A 15,391-nucleotide genomic window follows, 5' to 3' on the forward strand; every position below is an offset into this window, starting at 1 on the left:
TGTGCAAGGTTTAAAAATAATTTATCTTTTAACAAAAAATAATATTTGTAATGCTCTATAAAATTATCAAAATTACTTTTTCCATTTAACTATGTAAAAAGCACAGGCAGATCGAGTCTTACACCCACAAAGCTATTGAGGCTTGAAAATCTATAACCCAATAATAACAATAGGGTTCTAAATTTCAACACTTTTTTGACGGCCTCCGTGGCGCAGTGCTATGCGCAGTGGGCTTACAAGACGGAGGTCCTAGGTTCGATTCCGATTGGGCCGATTGAGGTTTTCTTTATTAGTCCAGGTCTGGCTGGTGGCTTTGGCCGTGGCTAGTTACCACCCTATCGACAAAGACGTACCGCCAAGCGATTTTAGTGTTCCGATACGATGTCGTGTAGAAAGAGATTGTAGTCAAGGGCTAACTTGTAAAGAATAAAAAAAAACAACCTCTTGTACCTATAAACTATACAGTTGAAAACTAGGTGCATAAGCATCATGGAAAATACCACCAGAGAAATGTAGACCTAATTTCATTACTTTGCTGCCAAATTGTCGGAATTCGAGATTCAAAGCCTCTAAATACAGGCAAACGCAATTTAAATTACATTCAGTCACTTGCCAAACGTTTACAATTTACCAATCAGTCTAACAAAGAGACATTTTCACTTGTTAATTAATTGACTTTATCAAAATGTAAATCAACCAATATAAATACATTCACGGCCGCCGAATCAATAGATAAGCTAGCACTTTCGTCTGTCTATCGGGTGTCAGCACTAACGAATAGTTTTAACTACTTTGGGTTACGAGATAATTGTATTCAATTAAAATAGAACCTAAAAGCAATGAAAATAAGCCTTAGAAACGATTGAACAACGTCTTAATGTTAAGCTTTTCTTGACTGTAGGAATTATTACTTTGCGTTTATAAAGAGCCGCTAGGAACTAAAGTAATGAGGGAATACATAATCAAACAAATGAGATCGCATTTATTGGAGTACATAAATAATTAATTTAATTATAACTGAAATGCGTAATAAAGGTTTTTATAGAGAACTCCTGTGTCTGATACATATCTCAATCTCTTTACACACATTTTTATCATTTATTATGTCTATGAAATTCATATTTCCATTAAAAAAGATAATAAACAAAACCGCCGATGCGGATCGATCCTTTCACCGTAACAGAACGTAATATTGTTACCGATATTTTGCAAGAATCACCGTCGAAAACGTGACATTTTGAAGTCGTGTTCTAGTTAGTCTTCTGGACTGATCTATATAAATCAGTGAGATGTTATTACACATTGATACATTTGTAGGATGATAAACTCTTATAACAAATATGTTGCTAATCAAAACAGCAAAATATGATATAAGCTAAATAAGGTTCTTTTAAATAAATTAGTAAAACAAAACTCTGTTTTATATATATATTTTTTTATTATAAATAAACATAATTATACAATACATATCACCATCTAGCCCCTAAGTAAGCATACAGTAAGTATAGTAGCTTGTGTTATGGATACTATGACAATTGATATTATAATATTCATATACATTTATATACTACATATAAATACACACAGACACTGAAAAAAACCCATACTCATCACACAAATATTTTCCAGTCGAACCCACGGCCTGCAGAAAGCAGGGTCACTGCCCACTGCACCACGCGGCCGTCCTAAATTAGTTAGAAAAGCAATATATCATTTCTACTGACTGGCTGGCTCAACACTGATCTGTAAGCTATGGGTAGTGCAAGCAACTTTCCGGCCGAGTGAAAAAAGCATACCACAAGCAAATCGTTGTACCAATAATTGGATACACTTATTTTATAGCATTGTTTTACAGACGCTATAAAACAAGTGCATGCAATTATTAGTACAACGATTTGCTTTTCTATACTTTTCTTTTATTAGGCTTGTAATGTTTTTAATTTAGTTATTAAATCTATTTACCATTACTTTAATTCAATATTCTCCTTCCCTACAAATTAATCCTAATATTGTGTTTATACAGTGTAAGTATACTTTAAATTACTTGCGAATTTTCAATACACTATTATTTTTGTAATACAGAAATGAAATGCAAGACGCGTGCTCTAGTCAAACTATCATACTGTAAATGTAAAAAAAAAATTGAAATACATGGACGAAAATTCCATTAACTTTTATTTTTACTGTCCTCTAGTTGTAACAACATCTCACTGAATTATTGTTGGAGACCTTTAAATTATTGTAAAAGGTATACATTGCTGATAGATCATTTATGCAACGATTGGTTTTTGATAAATTTAATAAACTGTGGTTTAAACTGTCATTAGCGGCAATGAGCCAGTTAAATATTTAGTCCGTTTTGTTTCGATGGCGGACGATAAAATATAATATTAAAAAAAAAAAATACCGACCGAATTGAGAACCTCCTCCTTTTTGAAGTCGGTTAAAAATGGTTATTTATTTATATCATTGGTGTGCATCGTCAGTAATAATTGCATTTATGAAACTGAAAATCAAAATATTAGTAGCTTTTAAAATCTATACTAATATTATAAAGCTGAAAGTTTGTTTGTTTGATTGAACGCGCTAATGTCAGGAACTACTAGTCCGATTTGAAAAATTCTTTCAGTGTTAGATAGTCCATTTATCGAGAAAGGCTATAGGCTATATATTATCCCCATATTCTTACGAGAACGAGAACCACGCGGGTGAAACCGCGCGGCGTCAGCTAGTCACTAATATTTCCTTTTCATCTCTAAGTTTTTCGTGTGAAAATTAAATGCAACCTTATTACCTAACTGTAAAATAGATAGAAATAAAATGGATTGCATAGTAAAAATATTCAATATATTGGTAGTCCAATCAATTGGTATTTGTGCCTGGAAAGTTTTCCGAGAGCTTTGTGTTAAAATGAAAATAACAAAATTTTCCGTACTGTGGCGCTCTCGTTCACTATGCAAGGACACACTAATAACAGAAAAATAAAATCTTTTTAACAAAAAAATTTATCCGACTTCAAAATCACAAAAATAAACTAAAAAGCAAAAATGAACATCGTATGCTACCATCTGATCACTTTGAAGGTGGTCCCATTGCAGTGATGCATTAACTTAAGCCGATTAAATCATAAAGTTTTAATATGCAAAGACAGATCTTTTCCGTGGTTCTTTCTGAAACCGTTTTAATTAGCACGTCACTGGCTTGGTACCGCTTTCAAAGTGATCAGAAGGTAGGATAGCACATACGATGTTATTTTTCGCTTTTTAGTTTATTTTTGTGATTTAGTAGTTGGTTATTTTTTTTTTATTGGGCTACCAAATTACTGTAGTCAAGCTTATGAAACACAGTCAAATATAAAGAAGATTGATATCGATATACAACTTAAAACTTCACTTTCACTTCACAAATAAGCGTTTTCTGAAACTTTCATAAATATACAGAAAAAATCAATATCTATTTTCGACAAATTGTAGGTAATCTAGATTAAGTATTTCCATTAAAAAGATAAGTAATATTTAACTGACGCAATACGTTGAAGATGAACAAATAGGACAAACTCGGTCCACGTTATCGGCAAGTGAAAGTGACAGTAACAGGGACTGAAGGCTTAACATGCTCTCCGGAGCACGGAGGGATATTACTGAATGGACAAGTCAATATTGTACAAGAGCACGTCTGACATTGTTGCAGTTCTAAGCCAGTGGCGTAGCATGCCAGTGCATTGAAGGACCCTGTATCAAAATCAGTTGATCATCAGACGAGGCAAATTATGACAAAAATTATGTTAAACTAGCGGACGCCCGTGACTTTTTCCGCGTAAAATTTAGTTTTTCACAAATACCTCGGGAACTTTTCCGGAATGAAAAGTATTCTATGTGTCAATCCTGAGCTAAATCTATTTCCATTCCAAAGTTCAGCCTTTTTTGACGGCCTCCGTGGCGCAGTGGTATACGCAGTGGACTTACAAGACGGAGGTCCTGGGTTCGATCCCCGGCTGGACCGATTGAGATTTTCTTAATTAGTCCAGGTCTGGCTAGTGAGAGGCTTTGGCCGTGGCTAGTTACCACCCTACCGATAAAGACGTATCGCCAAGCGATTTAGCGTTCCGGTACGACGTCGTGTAGAAACCGAAAGGGGTGTGGAAAATTAAGGGAACAAAAAAAATCCAATTTATTCGAAGTTTATCAAGTGGCTATATTTCCCTCAAAAATGGTCCTACTGGCATTTTAATAATATAAGCAGTTTTTTATATTATTATATTTTTTTTGAAAACTCTGCATTTAATTTATATATAATTGTTGCTTTCACACGTAAGGGGCCCCTGTAGTCCAGGGGCCCCGTATACATGCGTCTGATTCGACGGTAGCTACGCCCCTGTTCTAAGCTAACTCTATTATGCACTGTCTGAGTACCTGTAGTACGTAAGAAAATTAGATGCCCAGTGTAAAAGGGGCATTAAATATCCATTCATACTCGTAGCATATCGATTTGCGAAACTAATTCTGTCAGTATGTTTTTATTTCAAATCAAAACCTAACCAATGATAGAAATGAGAGTTGAAACAGAAACCAGAATATGGTCAAGGATAAGTTTATTATTGATTGTTTTTCGTTCAAAATAGCTAAACGAAACAATTGTTTACACTAAAGATAAGCAATTTAACTTACTCCCTGGAGAAAAAGTAAAAACTAGGGAAAAGCATTACCCTATTTTTCTTGGGCACCTGACTTTCAGCGTAATGTAAAGTGAAAATTGCAAACGACAAGCTTTTCAAGGCAGCTTAAAAGTAATGGGCGAGGTGCAAACATGGCGTCGCGAGCGCCACCTGGTGGCAAGTTGCTGCCAATCGCATTACTGGCACTATTACCTCGGAGCGTTAGGTATTGGCCATTGGGGCCGATGGACTTTATGTAAGTACATTTTATGTTATATTTTTATCGGTCTAGAGATTTTCCTATTACGTTAACATATACTAAATTTAGCGCCTTTAGTACGTAGCTATATAATTATTTATTTCATATGATGAAGGGCTGTATCGGTGTCTATTTGATAAGCTTTTAGGTACTTGAATGAGTACTCACTGAAATGTAGGTTAAATCTCGGAAGCTTAGATCTCACTTCTTGACTTTAGCAGAGGTTGCCCACTCCTGCGAAGTCAAGAAGTGACAACAAGAGTCAGAGGGGGACACGGGATATTTAAGAAATTAAATATCACGTGTCTCAAACGGTGAAGGATAAAACATCGTGACGAATCCCGCATACAAGAGAATCTTCTTAATTCTCTGCGTGTGTGAAGTCTGCCAATCCGCAATGGGCCAGCGGAGACTCGAGCTCAACAGTGAGCCGAATATGGGTTGATAATGAACTCCTATGGTATGCTATGCAACTATAGTTTCAAGGGTCCAGACTCCAGACCATTATTGTGAATAAAAAATTAATTTCTAACACACTCTTTTGTTCTTAAAAATAGATATACCTACTTAGTTTTTATGATATATGTATGACAGTACGTGAATTAATCTTCTAAATTCAAAGTCAAAACAATCAACACAATCGTGTTTGTTGGTGAGCATCAACTGAATAGTGAATAGCATATATTGTTCATTAGCTTTTGATTCACTCCGCTCTGTTTTATATGGACGGGCGGCTCGCCAGAGAGCTTTTAGTTTTGCATTGAATTTGACAAAGCCGCCCGAGTAAATAACACGGACGTGTGCATATACTTCCCCCTGCCCCTTTAAAAACTCATTTGATAAATTAAATCAATTTATATAGTCAGCATACAACTTTGTCAGCGAGATTTGAATAATTAAAGATTCTTCGTCCGATAATAGAAATCTCATGTCTTTATTCAAGTACAGTAAAATCAAAAGTCATCATCATCATCATCATCATCATCATCATAACTATCAACCCATATTCAGCTCACTGCTGAACACTAGTCTCCTCCCAGAAAAGGTCACTAATCACTAAATCTCGAAAATTGCTTGACGTAAAGGTATTCGACAGGGAGATAATTTTATAGTTAGTAGAAGTCCGCTAATTAGGGATTTTGCAAGAGGACCAGATTAATGGAAGTCTTAAGGACGGACGAAGGCTCGGGCGTCTGCTAGTTGTGAATAAAACCACCGAAAATCGAATTGGGGCGATAGCAAAAGAGCAACAAAAAGTAAAACACATATTTTTTATTTTAGTCTGTCTATTTGGATTGGACGGATTTTCATGCGATTTTCATCATCTATCAAGCTAGGAAGAAAATACCTACAAGCTTTGTAATTTATAACTCACTAGCTTAAAAAACCATAGTTCCCTCGGGAACTATGGTTTTTTACGGGATGAAAAGTAGCCTATGTGTTAATCCAGAGTAAAATCTATCTCCATTTCCAATTCGTATAAAAAAATGCTTCCGTACTTTGAAAGGCGATTTCTTCCCCTTACTATCTGAAAATCCAAAAGTTATTTTCCCAGGTGTTGCTGGGAAAATAACTTCATTATGCCGTAATGCATATAAAGTTATACGTTATAGAGTATTCCTTTTAAAGTACTATTTCTTATTACGACTCCTATCTTTTTGTTGCGATTCACGCTTGAGTACGAATTCTATATGGTCATACGATTAATGATTCGCTGCAACTAAGGATATTCGACTCCAGCTTGTCTGGAAAATGTTCACTGTGAGAAATTCTATCAATTTATCTATTACTATTAAGAGACGTGATAGCCTAGTGGATATGACCTCTGCCTTCGAATCGGAGGGTGTAGGTTCGAATCTGTCCAGGCATGCACCTCCAACTTTTCACTTACGTGCTTTTTAAAAAATTAACTATCAAGTGTCTCAGACGGTGAAGGGAAAACATTGCGAGGAAACCTGCATACCTGAGAATTTTCCTAATTCTCTATATATGTGAAGCCTGTCAATCCGCATTGGACCAGTGTGGTGGCCTAAAGACTAAGAGGCATACCTGTAGAAGTAAGTCATGTGATAATTCCGGTAATTATTGGTAATGTCACTTTATGCATTTGCCGTCCCTGACGTAAAGTGTAGAATCTAGTCGAAATATACCACTCAGACCAACTATACCAGACCTGTATCGCACTCATAGTCACGAACAAAATTGTCTGTAATTTTTTGAGGAAAACGAGCTTAGATTTGGTACAAATCTTTTACTAAATTAGAAGTTTTTGCCCGTTTTTTACACCATTCAACTACACAAAGGTATTTTTACGAAGCTCTTTAACTGACGAACACGATTACAACTATGTAACATTTATTATATAGAGACAGTTTTTATAATACCATTAGATCGTTGATCATATAGTTTGACAGAAAAGTAACGTCTAGCGAAGCAGGTCCTATACAATAATTGGTCTGAGATATACCACGATAATAGTGCGGAGTATACGATACGACACGATATCCCGATATTTAGCCCATGATGTTTAGGTAGTACTCTATATATATATTTATATTTAAACAACCTAGTGTTTAAACTGTTTGACGAGTACCTAATTAATGATAATCCCGAGTTCTGAAGTAAATAGCTAGTGGCAAAAATATAAAAGCCTTAACTTTAACAAACCGATGACCAATATGCAAATACTGCTGTATCGGAAAGATAACCTGCGTTTCGAATTAATTTCAGGCTTACCACTAAGCCCAAGTACGATAGCATTACTATGCAAAACTGTCCCTTCGAACGGTCAACAAGTTTCCCAGCCATTTTCTGCTGTATACATCATTTATACGGCAGAAAATGGCTGGGATTCGATTCTCACAACTGGAAAATATTTTCCAGTGACTGTGTGTATTTATCCTATCAGTATTATAAACACAAAAGTTTGTATGTATGTCTGTTACTCTTTGACGCCGCAACTGCTGAACCGATTTGGCTGAAATATAAAACGAAGATAGATAATACCCAGAATTAACACATACTTTTCATCCCGGGAAAATCCATGCTATTGTGAAACAGTGAATTCCACGCGGAAGAAGTCGCGTGTGTCCACTTGTATTATATAAGTACATAAGATAAAATTCGCTATCTTAATATCCATAACACTTTAAACTTACTATTTGTATGTATGTGTATTACTAATACTGTGGTTATTTTTGTTTTACGCCACCTTCTGATGTCCTTAAGTTTTCCTAAACCGAAGGTTGCCTGGAAGAAATCACTACTTAGCGATAAGGCCGCCCTTTGTATGGTGATCTCTTCTTATTATGTTTTTATTTCACTTGTATTTGTCTTTGTGGTGTGCAAATAAAGAATATCTATCTATCTATCTATGGGTACTATGGGTGTGTATTGTTGAAGTATATTTATAAAAAAGTGCTTTCAGCGCTGTGTGTAGCTCCAATAGGCAGTTGATTTTATGTTCGTCAAAGTATGCTACCAAGCAATGAGACATCAAAACAATTTGAATCTTATCCTTTTAATCATAAGTAACAAAATCAAGAACATTTACAGCATGAAAATGGAAATTGCCGAGACTCGAAGTGTAGTAAACCATTATCGCAACTTGATTAACAAAACAGGACAAGGTTTTTATTAGCCATGCACATTAAAGCGAGTACAGTAACATCTTATTATGGATGTTTAAAATCTCTTAAGTGCTTCTAAATTATAATACTATCACTAACAGTCATTCTACGCCATAGTGATTTAATTTCTCAATTTACTAGAACTTCCATCTACGAGTAAGAGACCGGAGTAATGATGTCCAATCGTCTCGCACAAAACGTTTCGCATCGACGTTTCTAATAAGAACTGTAAAGATGTGGAATGCCCTTCCGGCTTCTGTGTTTCCTAACACTTACGATTTGTGCACTTTCGAGGCAAGAATAAGTATACTCGAGTCTCCTCTCAGAATGAGAGGGGTTAGCCAATAGTCCACCACGCTGGCCCAATGCGGATTGGCGTCCTTCACACACGCAGAGAATTCAGAAAATTCTCTGGTATACAGGTTTTCCAACAATGTTTTCCTTCACCATTTGAGACAAGTGATATTTAATTTCTTAAAATGCACACAACTGAAAAGTGCATGATCCGGACCGGATTCGAATCTATGCCCTCCGGAATTGGAGGCAGAAGTCATATCCACTGGGCTATCACGGCTTGGCTAGTAAGTAGTACTGTAGTAATGAAGACCTCTCATTCTGAGAGAAGACTCGAGCTTAGCAGTGAGCCGAATATGGGTAATGATGATGAATAGAACTTCACCATAATACATTTAATACAGTGTGGTGCGGTTAAGCTCCAGATCCCCTCTCCTATATTATCAAGGGAGCACTGACCCTGCTGTGGCCCGTTGGCCATGCATGCATGATTAGAGATATATTTTAAGAGCTTAACATCTTAAACATAATAATACCAATTCAAACAAAAAGTAATTCTAACAAAGAATGAACGCATTCTACCCACAAAAGGAACAAGTAGTTGGAAGTCTTGTAAAGGGTAACTATTATAGTCTAGAACTAACTGCGGGTGTAAAAACCCTTTGGTATTCTATAAACGCGTTTGCTTCCTTTATTACCCTTGCAATAAGTCTCCCAGCTGCTCCAAGCAGATGTTTACGTAATTACTGTCAGGGGTGCCTAGAATGCCACTAATGCTTGTTTTAGCTCTACATTATTACTTAAACAAAATAGGATTCCTGATAGATAATACGACTGTTATTATAAAAGCAAAAGTTTGTATGAATGGATGTTTCGTCACAAATGAACAAACTTGGATGAAATTAGGAATGGAAATAAATTATACCCTAAATTACCAAAAAGGCTTACTTTTATCCTGCTTAAATCCATAGTTCAAAAATATTGAATAATACGTATAAAACTTCATCTTTAAGAAATCAATCTATTGAAGACACATAAAAAGTTATTGTCTACCTACCCAGTTTATGAGATCAAAGAGAACATACAGAGTGACTTTGTCTTTATAAGACTTTGAATTTGTAAGATACGAGTAATTGCGTTTCATTACAATTAGACTTTTACTTACCGGAATCATATTTGGAGGACATGTGTGTTTACACTATAATACTCCTGCCCGCCTGAAAATGAAAAGAAAAATATTTTTATAACATTATTCAATAATTATAAGAAAAAAATAAAAATAAGTGACTTTACGGAACTAATTTTTCGTCCGCCCTCATTACAAGCTCAAAAGAAAAAAGACAAGTACACAAGTTAGAACTTTGTACGTATTTATGTATTTACATGTATTTATTAAATACTCTGTAATCGCAGACGTCCACATACCGCAATTGTACGTACACGTAGTATCAAACGGATTTTTAATTTTACGGTACTTAAAATTCGATGTTTGATACAATCCGTACGATGCGGAACAGTTGACGCACTTGTATGACTTTTTATTCAAAGAATACTAGAATCTTTGCAATTGCACGTTGTAGAGTCAACATCTCCTGAGGATGCTCCGGTTTCGGGGTGAAACGTACGTAGAGAGTATTTTGTCGGACCTGGGTGACGTTGTCGCATGGGTTTGGCTTTTCGTGGATAATAGCAAAATAAATAAATTATTATAAATACTAGAATCCGTTTGATGCGATGTGTACAATACGTACGATACGGATTTGTGGACGCCTACCATAAAGTGTTACTCTGTTTAGAGGTTCTCCACTTGCTTTTTGCAAGGCAAGGCCTTTTGTTTGTTTTTTTTTTTATTTCTATAAGAAAAATACAAACATTTAAAATTTCATTCTTTAGTGATTAATAAATTATCACAACTTAGAAGCTGTTTTCAATAATGGGATATAAATCCATTTAAGCACAGCGTAAATAACATTGAAAGCCTATTTTGATTGTGTCTACGTTTAATTTGACGTCTTATTTATTACCGGCTTTATCGAAGCTTTATCTTATAATTTACAATATACCAGTGCTACATCTCTATTCATAACTAGTGCATGTTACAGTTTCTGTATATATACAGGTACTGTAGTAGTTTACTTTAAGAAACTAAATATCACTTTAAGAAATTAAAGAATTAAAGTACTTTAAGAAATTAAATATCACGTGTCTCAAAAAACGGTAAAGGAAAACATCGTGAGGAAACCGTCATACCAGAGAATTTTCTTAAATCTCTGCGTGTGTGAAGTCTGCCATTGGGCCAGCGTGGTGGACTATTGCCCTAACCCCTCCCATTCTGAGAGGAGACTCAAGCTCAGCAGTGAGCCGAATATGGGTTGAGAATGATGACTGTAGTAGTACAGGAATTTTTAAAATATTGCATTTTTTTTCGTAATTTCTCGTTGGCAAAGGCTAGACGATGAATATAGTTTACATGCTCTTCAAAATACGGAGGTGATACTCTACAATTATATTTATAAACAATTATCCAGGAATTATTTATCTATACTACTTGTAATAATTAATATTATAATTATAAAGAGGTAAAAGTTGTGATTTTGTAGGAGTAATCTCTGGATCTATTGAACCGATTTTGAAAATTATTTTGCCACTAGATAACCACGTTATTTGTGAGTATCATAGGCTATACTTTGTCCTCGTATTCTCACGGGAACGGGAACTACACAGGTGAAAGTGCGTGGCGTCAGCTAGTAGGACATATTATAGTTATGTTATTAATGTCAAAAGATCCCCTACAAAGCGAGATGTTACCGTATAAGTTTATAACATGTCTGATAACGTATGCTGCTCTGACAAGAGTATTTGTGTAGACTTAGTAGATAGAGTTACGAGTATATCATATCGTACAAATTATATCAAACATGAAACTTAATAATTACAAACTCAAGTAAACATGATTATTTCGCAGTCTCAGTAGGTGCTATTAGGTATGTAGATACTCTATTTATAATCTTCATTTTCCTTAATTTGAAAATTATCAACAGCATATGCGGCACCTAGAGAATTAAGAAAATTCGCGGGTATGCAGGTTTCCTTACATTTTTTTTCCTTCACCATTTGAGACACGTGATATTTAATTTCTTAAAAAGCATATAACTGAAAAGTTGGAGGTGCATGTCCCTGACCGGATTCGAACTTACACCCTCTGGAATCGAAGGCAGTGGTCAAATCCACTGGGTTATCACGGGTCTTGTTTTTTTTTTAAAAAGAATATTTACCATCTTTTCTTTCTTTGTGGGATATACTTTGATTTAAAAGGCAGGGACAAGCTCATCAAAAGTGGGACAGTTTTATTAGACTAGAAGTCAATATTTCTAGAGATTATTGAATCCCAAAAAACCGCATATACCTACACTTCATTTCAATATGAAAATTAAGAAGAATTAAATTACCAAAATTTAGTATGATAAAATTATCATCAAAGCAACACGTAAATTCAAGCGTCCGACTAGGTCCCCGATAACTAACGTCACTTTCTCCATCATGATCTCGGGGGCCCCCGGACTGATACACTCGGGCCAAAACATCCTTCCAGAACGGCCCTTTTAGCCGAGGTCCAAGTCTCAGAATAGACGCCTTTAGAGAGGCGTTCGGCCCTGCGCTCACCCAAACCCACTGAGGTTATTAAGGAGCCTACTGCACTTACACAATCAGAAAAGAAAAAATAAAATTACCATCAAAGTTCTAGTATTCCACACCTATACTCGTAGATCAGTGTATTAATGTCACAGAAAAGTCACCAAAATGAATGAAAGTTGTTAATTACATTACGGAAATAAGAAAATAAAACTTGCACTAATATAATACACAATCTGCATAAGTTAACAGACGAGAACCTAATGGATTAGAAGCTAATAATATTATAACCTCACCTCGCACTACAAACTGATTATGTTAAACAGTTACATTAGAAAGACAGCCTGTACAGCCAGACATTCCCCATCTATACTAATATTACAAAAGCGAAAGTAAATATGTCTGCCAACACCGGCTAAGCACCGCCTTCATACTGATCAGCAGGTAGAACATATTATGATGTTATTTTTTACTTTTTGGTTTAGTGGGTACGTTTTTAGGTTTTGAAGTCGGTTGTATTTTTTTTATTAAATTTTTCATTATTTTTCCATTTTTAGTGTAAGATTTCATCTCAAACGAATAAATCAGACCCCTAATGACAGTCACAACCCATCTTGGTACAAAATTCTCAGCAATACAAATTAATCAAGCCCAAGCACAAGGTAGCTACCGTAAACCGTTAAGAGGTTTCCTTAATTGACCTTGGTCTTCATCATCAGACCCCTAATAACAGACACAACTCATCTAGGTAAAAAGTTCTCAGCAATACGAATTAATCAAGGCCAAACACAAGGTAGTTACTGTAAACTGTTAAGGAGTTCCCTTAATTGTCCTTGGTCTTCATCACCAAACCCCTATATGACAAAACTATCTATATGGAAAGTTCTCATTAATACAAATTAATCAAGCCCAAACACAAGGTAACTGCTGTAAATCGCCGAGGAGTTCCCTCGTCTGTTTTATGGCTCCATCATCAGATCGATTTTAAACCTTCAACAAATTGTAGTGCTTTAAAGTACTAAATGGAAAAGTATATGAACACACTAGACACCCATATAATTTTCGAAAGTTCCCCTCAATTTCTCCAGGATTCCATCATCAGATCTTGACATGATGGCAATGGGACCAAATGGGGACTATACCGTTTCAAACAAAAAAAGAATTTTTGAAATCGGTCCAGGCGTCTGTGAGTAATCGGTGTACATACATAAAAAAAAAAAAAATACCGACTGAATTGAGAACCTCCTCCTTTTTGAAGTCGGTTAAAAAGCGAAAGTAAATATGTCTGTTATCTTTTCGCGGCCTTGCCCCTTAACCGATTTAGATGAAATTTGATATGGAGATAAATTGAATCTTGGAGCAGAACACTACTTTTTATCCCGGAAAAGTCTTAGGTTTCCGCGGGATTTGTGAAAAATACAATTTCAGGCGAACGATGTCACACTATTAGGGCTAGGGCGTTCACTCGATTTAGTGGACGCCCTAGCCCTAAAAGCCCTTATAGCTAAAACTTCGTTAACTCGTACTCCAACCATAGGTAAATATGGTAGATAAAGCTACTGGTGGTAACCATGGGAGGTAGCAGGTTTTAAGAGAAAAGACTAAAGCGATATCATACGAGCTAATATATAAATTGCTACCTAAGAAGCAATCCATGGAATTACTATGCGGGTGACAGAGAGGAAAAAACTACTTTTTTTGCGAAAGTTTGTATGGATGTTTGTTATCTTTTAACGCTGCTACTACTGAAGCGATTTGGCTAAAATTTGGAATACATAGGCTACTTTTAATCCTGAAAAAATACATGGTTTCCGCGGGATTTGTAAAGACTGAATTCCACGAGGACGAAATCGCAGGCTATCTATCAGGCTAGGGATAGGAAATCTAGTATTTTTATAAATTAAGGGAGATCTAGCTAACGCAGACTCGTGTTATTAGAGCTAACAGTTAAAACTAATGTAGTCTCGCGTATTCACATTCAGAGCCGTATTTTATTCGATTTTATTTCAATCTGCCCGTTTACTTCAATGGAAATAAATGGATTTACTATTTCTCGTAATCAAGATGTACAGGTGCAATCAATTTAATTTATTGATTCTATGTTATTATGGAACAACATCGTGAGGAAACCTGCAGAGTGCATACCTGAGACTTTCTTAACTCTCTGCGTGTGTGAAGTCTGCCAATCCGCATTGGGTCAGCGTGGTGGACTATTGGCCTATCTCGTGGTGGACTATCTCATCTGTTTTAATTACAAATTTCCATATAATTCAGAGAGGAGACTCGTGCTCAGAAGTGAGCCGAATATGGGTTGATAATGATGATGATGATTAATCAACTGTGAATGTGTTACGGTAGTTGTAGAAAGTACTAAGGAATCTAATATCGGCATATTAAGGTCGCATTATCGACGGGCTTCACACTATGTTATAAAACCTAATGATTTTCCCATCTTGTTGTGACATTAATCTCCACTCTGCGATACGAACTCAGCTCAGGGTGGTCCGCTAATGTGATAGAGATGGGCTCAAAAAGGTTTAATTCTCTAATTCGATTAGATACCACACGGCTTCTAAAATCCTTTACCGTTGCGAAGATTAGATAAATCTTTGAAATTCTATATTCTTAGGCTTCCCATACACCATACAATATAATTGCTCAATATAAATGCTCGCAAAAATCAAACGTCTAGAGTAGATGGGTCCTAAGTTATTTTGTTTTAACTTTGGCACCAGACTAAGTTAATACCTCTGACACATGTTTCTTTATTAGCAATTTTTATTCGCAATCTCAAATTCACTTTGTATTAATTTAAAACAAACAGGCTTAATAAAGTGGCGATTTTTGTAAAAAGTATAATATGATAGATACCTCTCTACGTAATGAGAGAATACACGTAACGAATAAAGAAAGACTAACTTA

At 35.6% G+C, this 15,391-nt stretch overlaps 1 protein-coding gene across 1 annotated transcript in view; it reads right to left on the reverse strand.

Moving 5' to 3' along the window:
* Window positions 1-15,391, reverse strand: part of LOC112048176 (apoptosis-stimulating of p53 protein 1) — a 371,714-nt gene that overhangs the window by 267,104 nt on the left and 89,219 nt on the right. The window contains exon 2 of the mRNA XM_024085603.2: window positions 10,002-10,053. Coding sequence (XP_023941371.1) covers window positions 10,002-10,010 — 9 coding nt within the window. The 5' untranslated portion in view covers window positions 10,011-10,053. The remainder of the gene's footprint in view (window positions 1-10,001; window positions 10,054-15,391) is intronic.

The sequence above is a fragment of the Bicyclus anynana genome, chromosome 16, assembly GCF_947172395.1.
Source record: "Bicyclus anynana chromosome 16, ilBicAnyn1.1, whole genome shotgun sequence".
Lineage (NCBI taxonomy): Eukaryota > Metazoa > Arthropoda > Insecta > Lepidoptera > Nymphalidae > Bicyclus > Bicyclus anynana.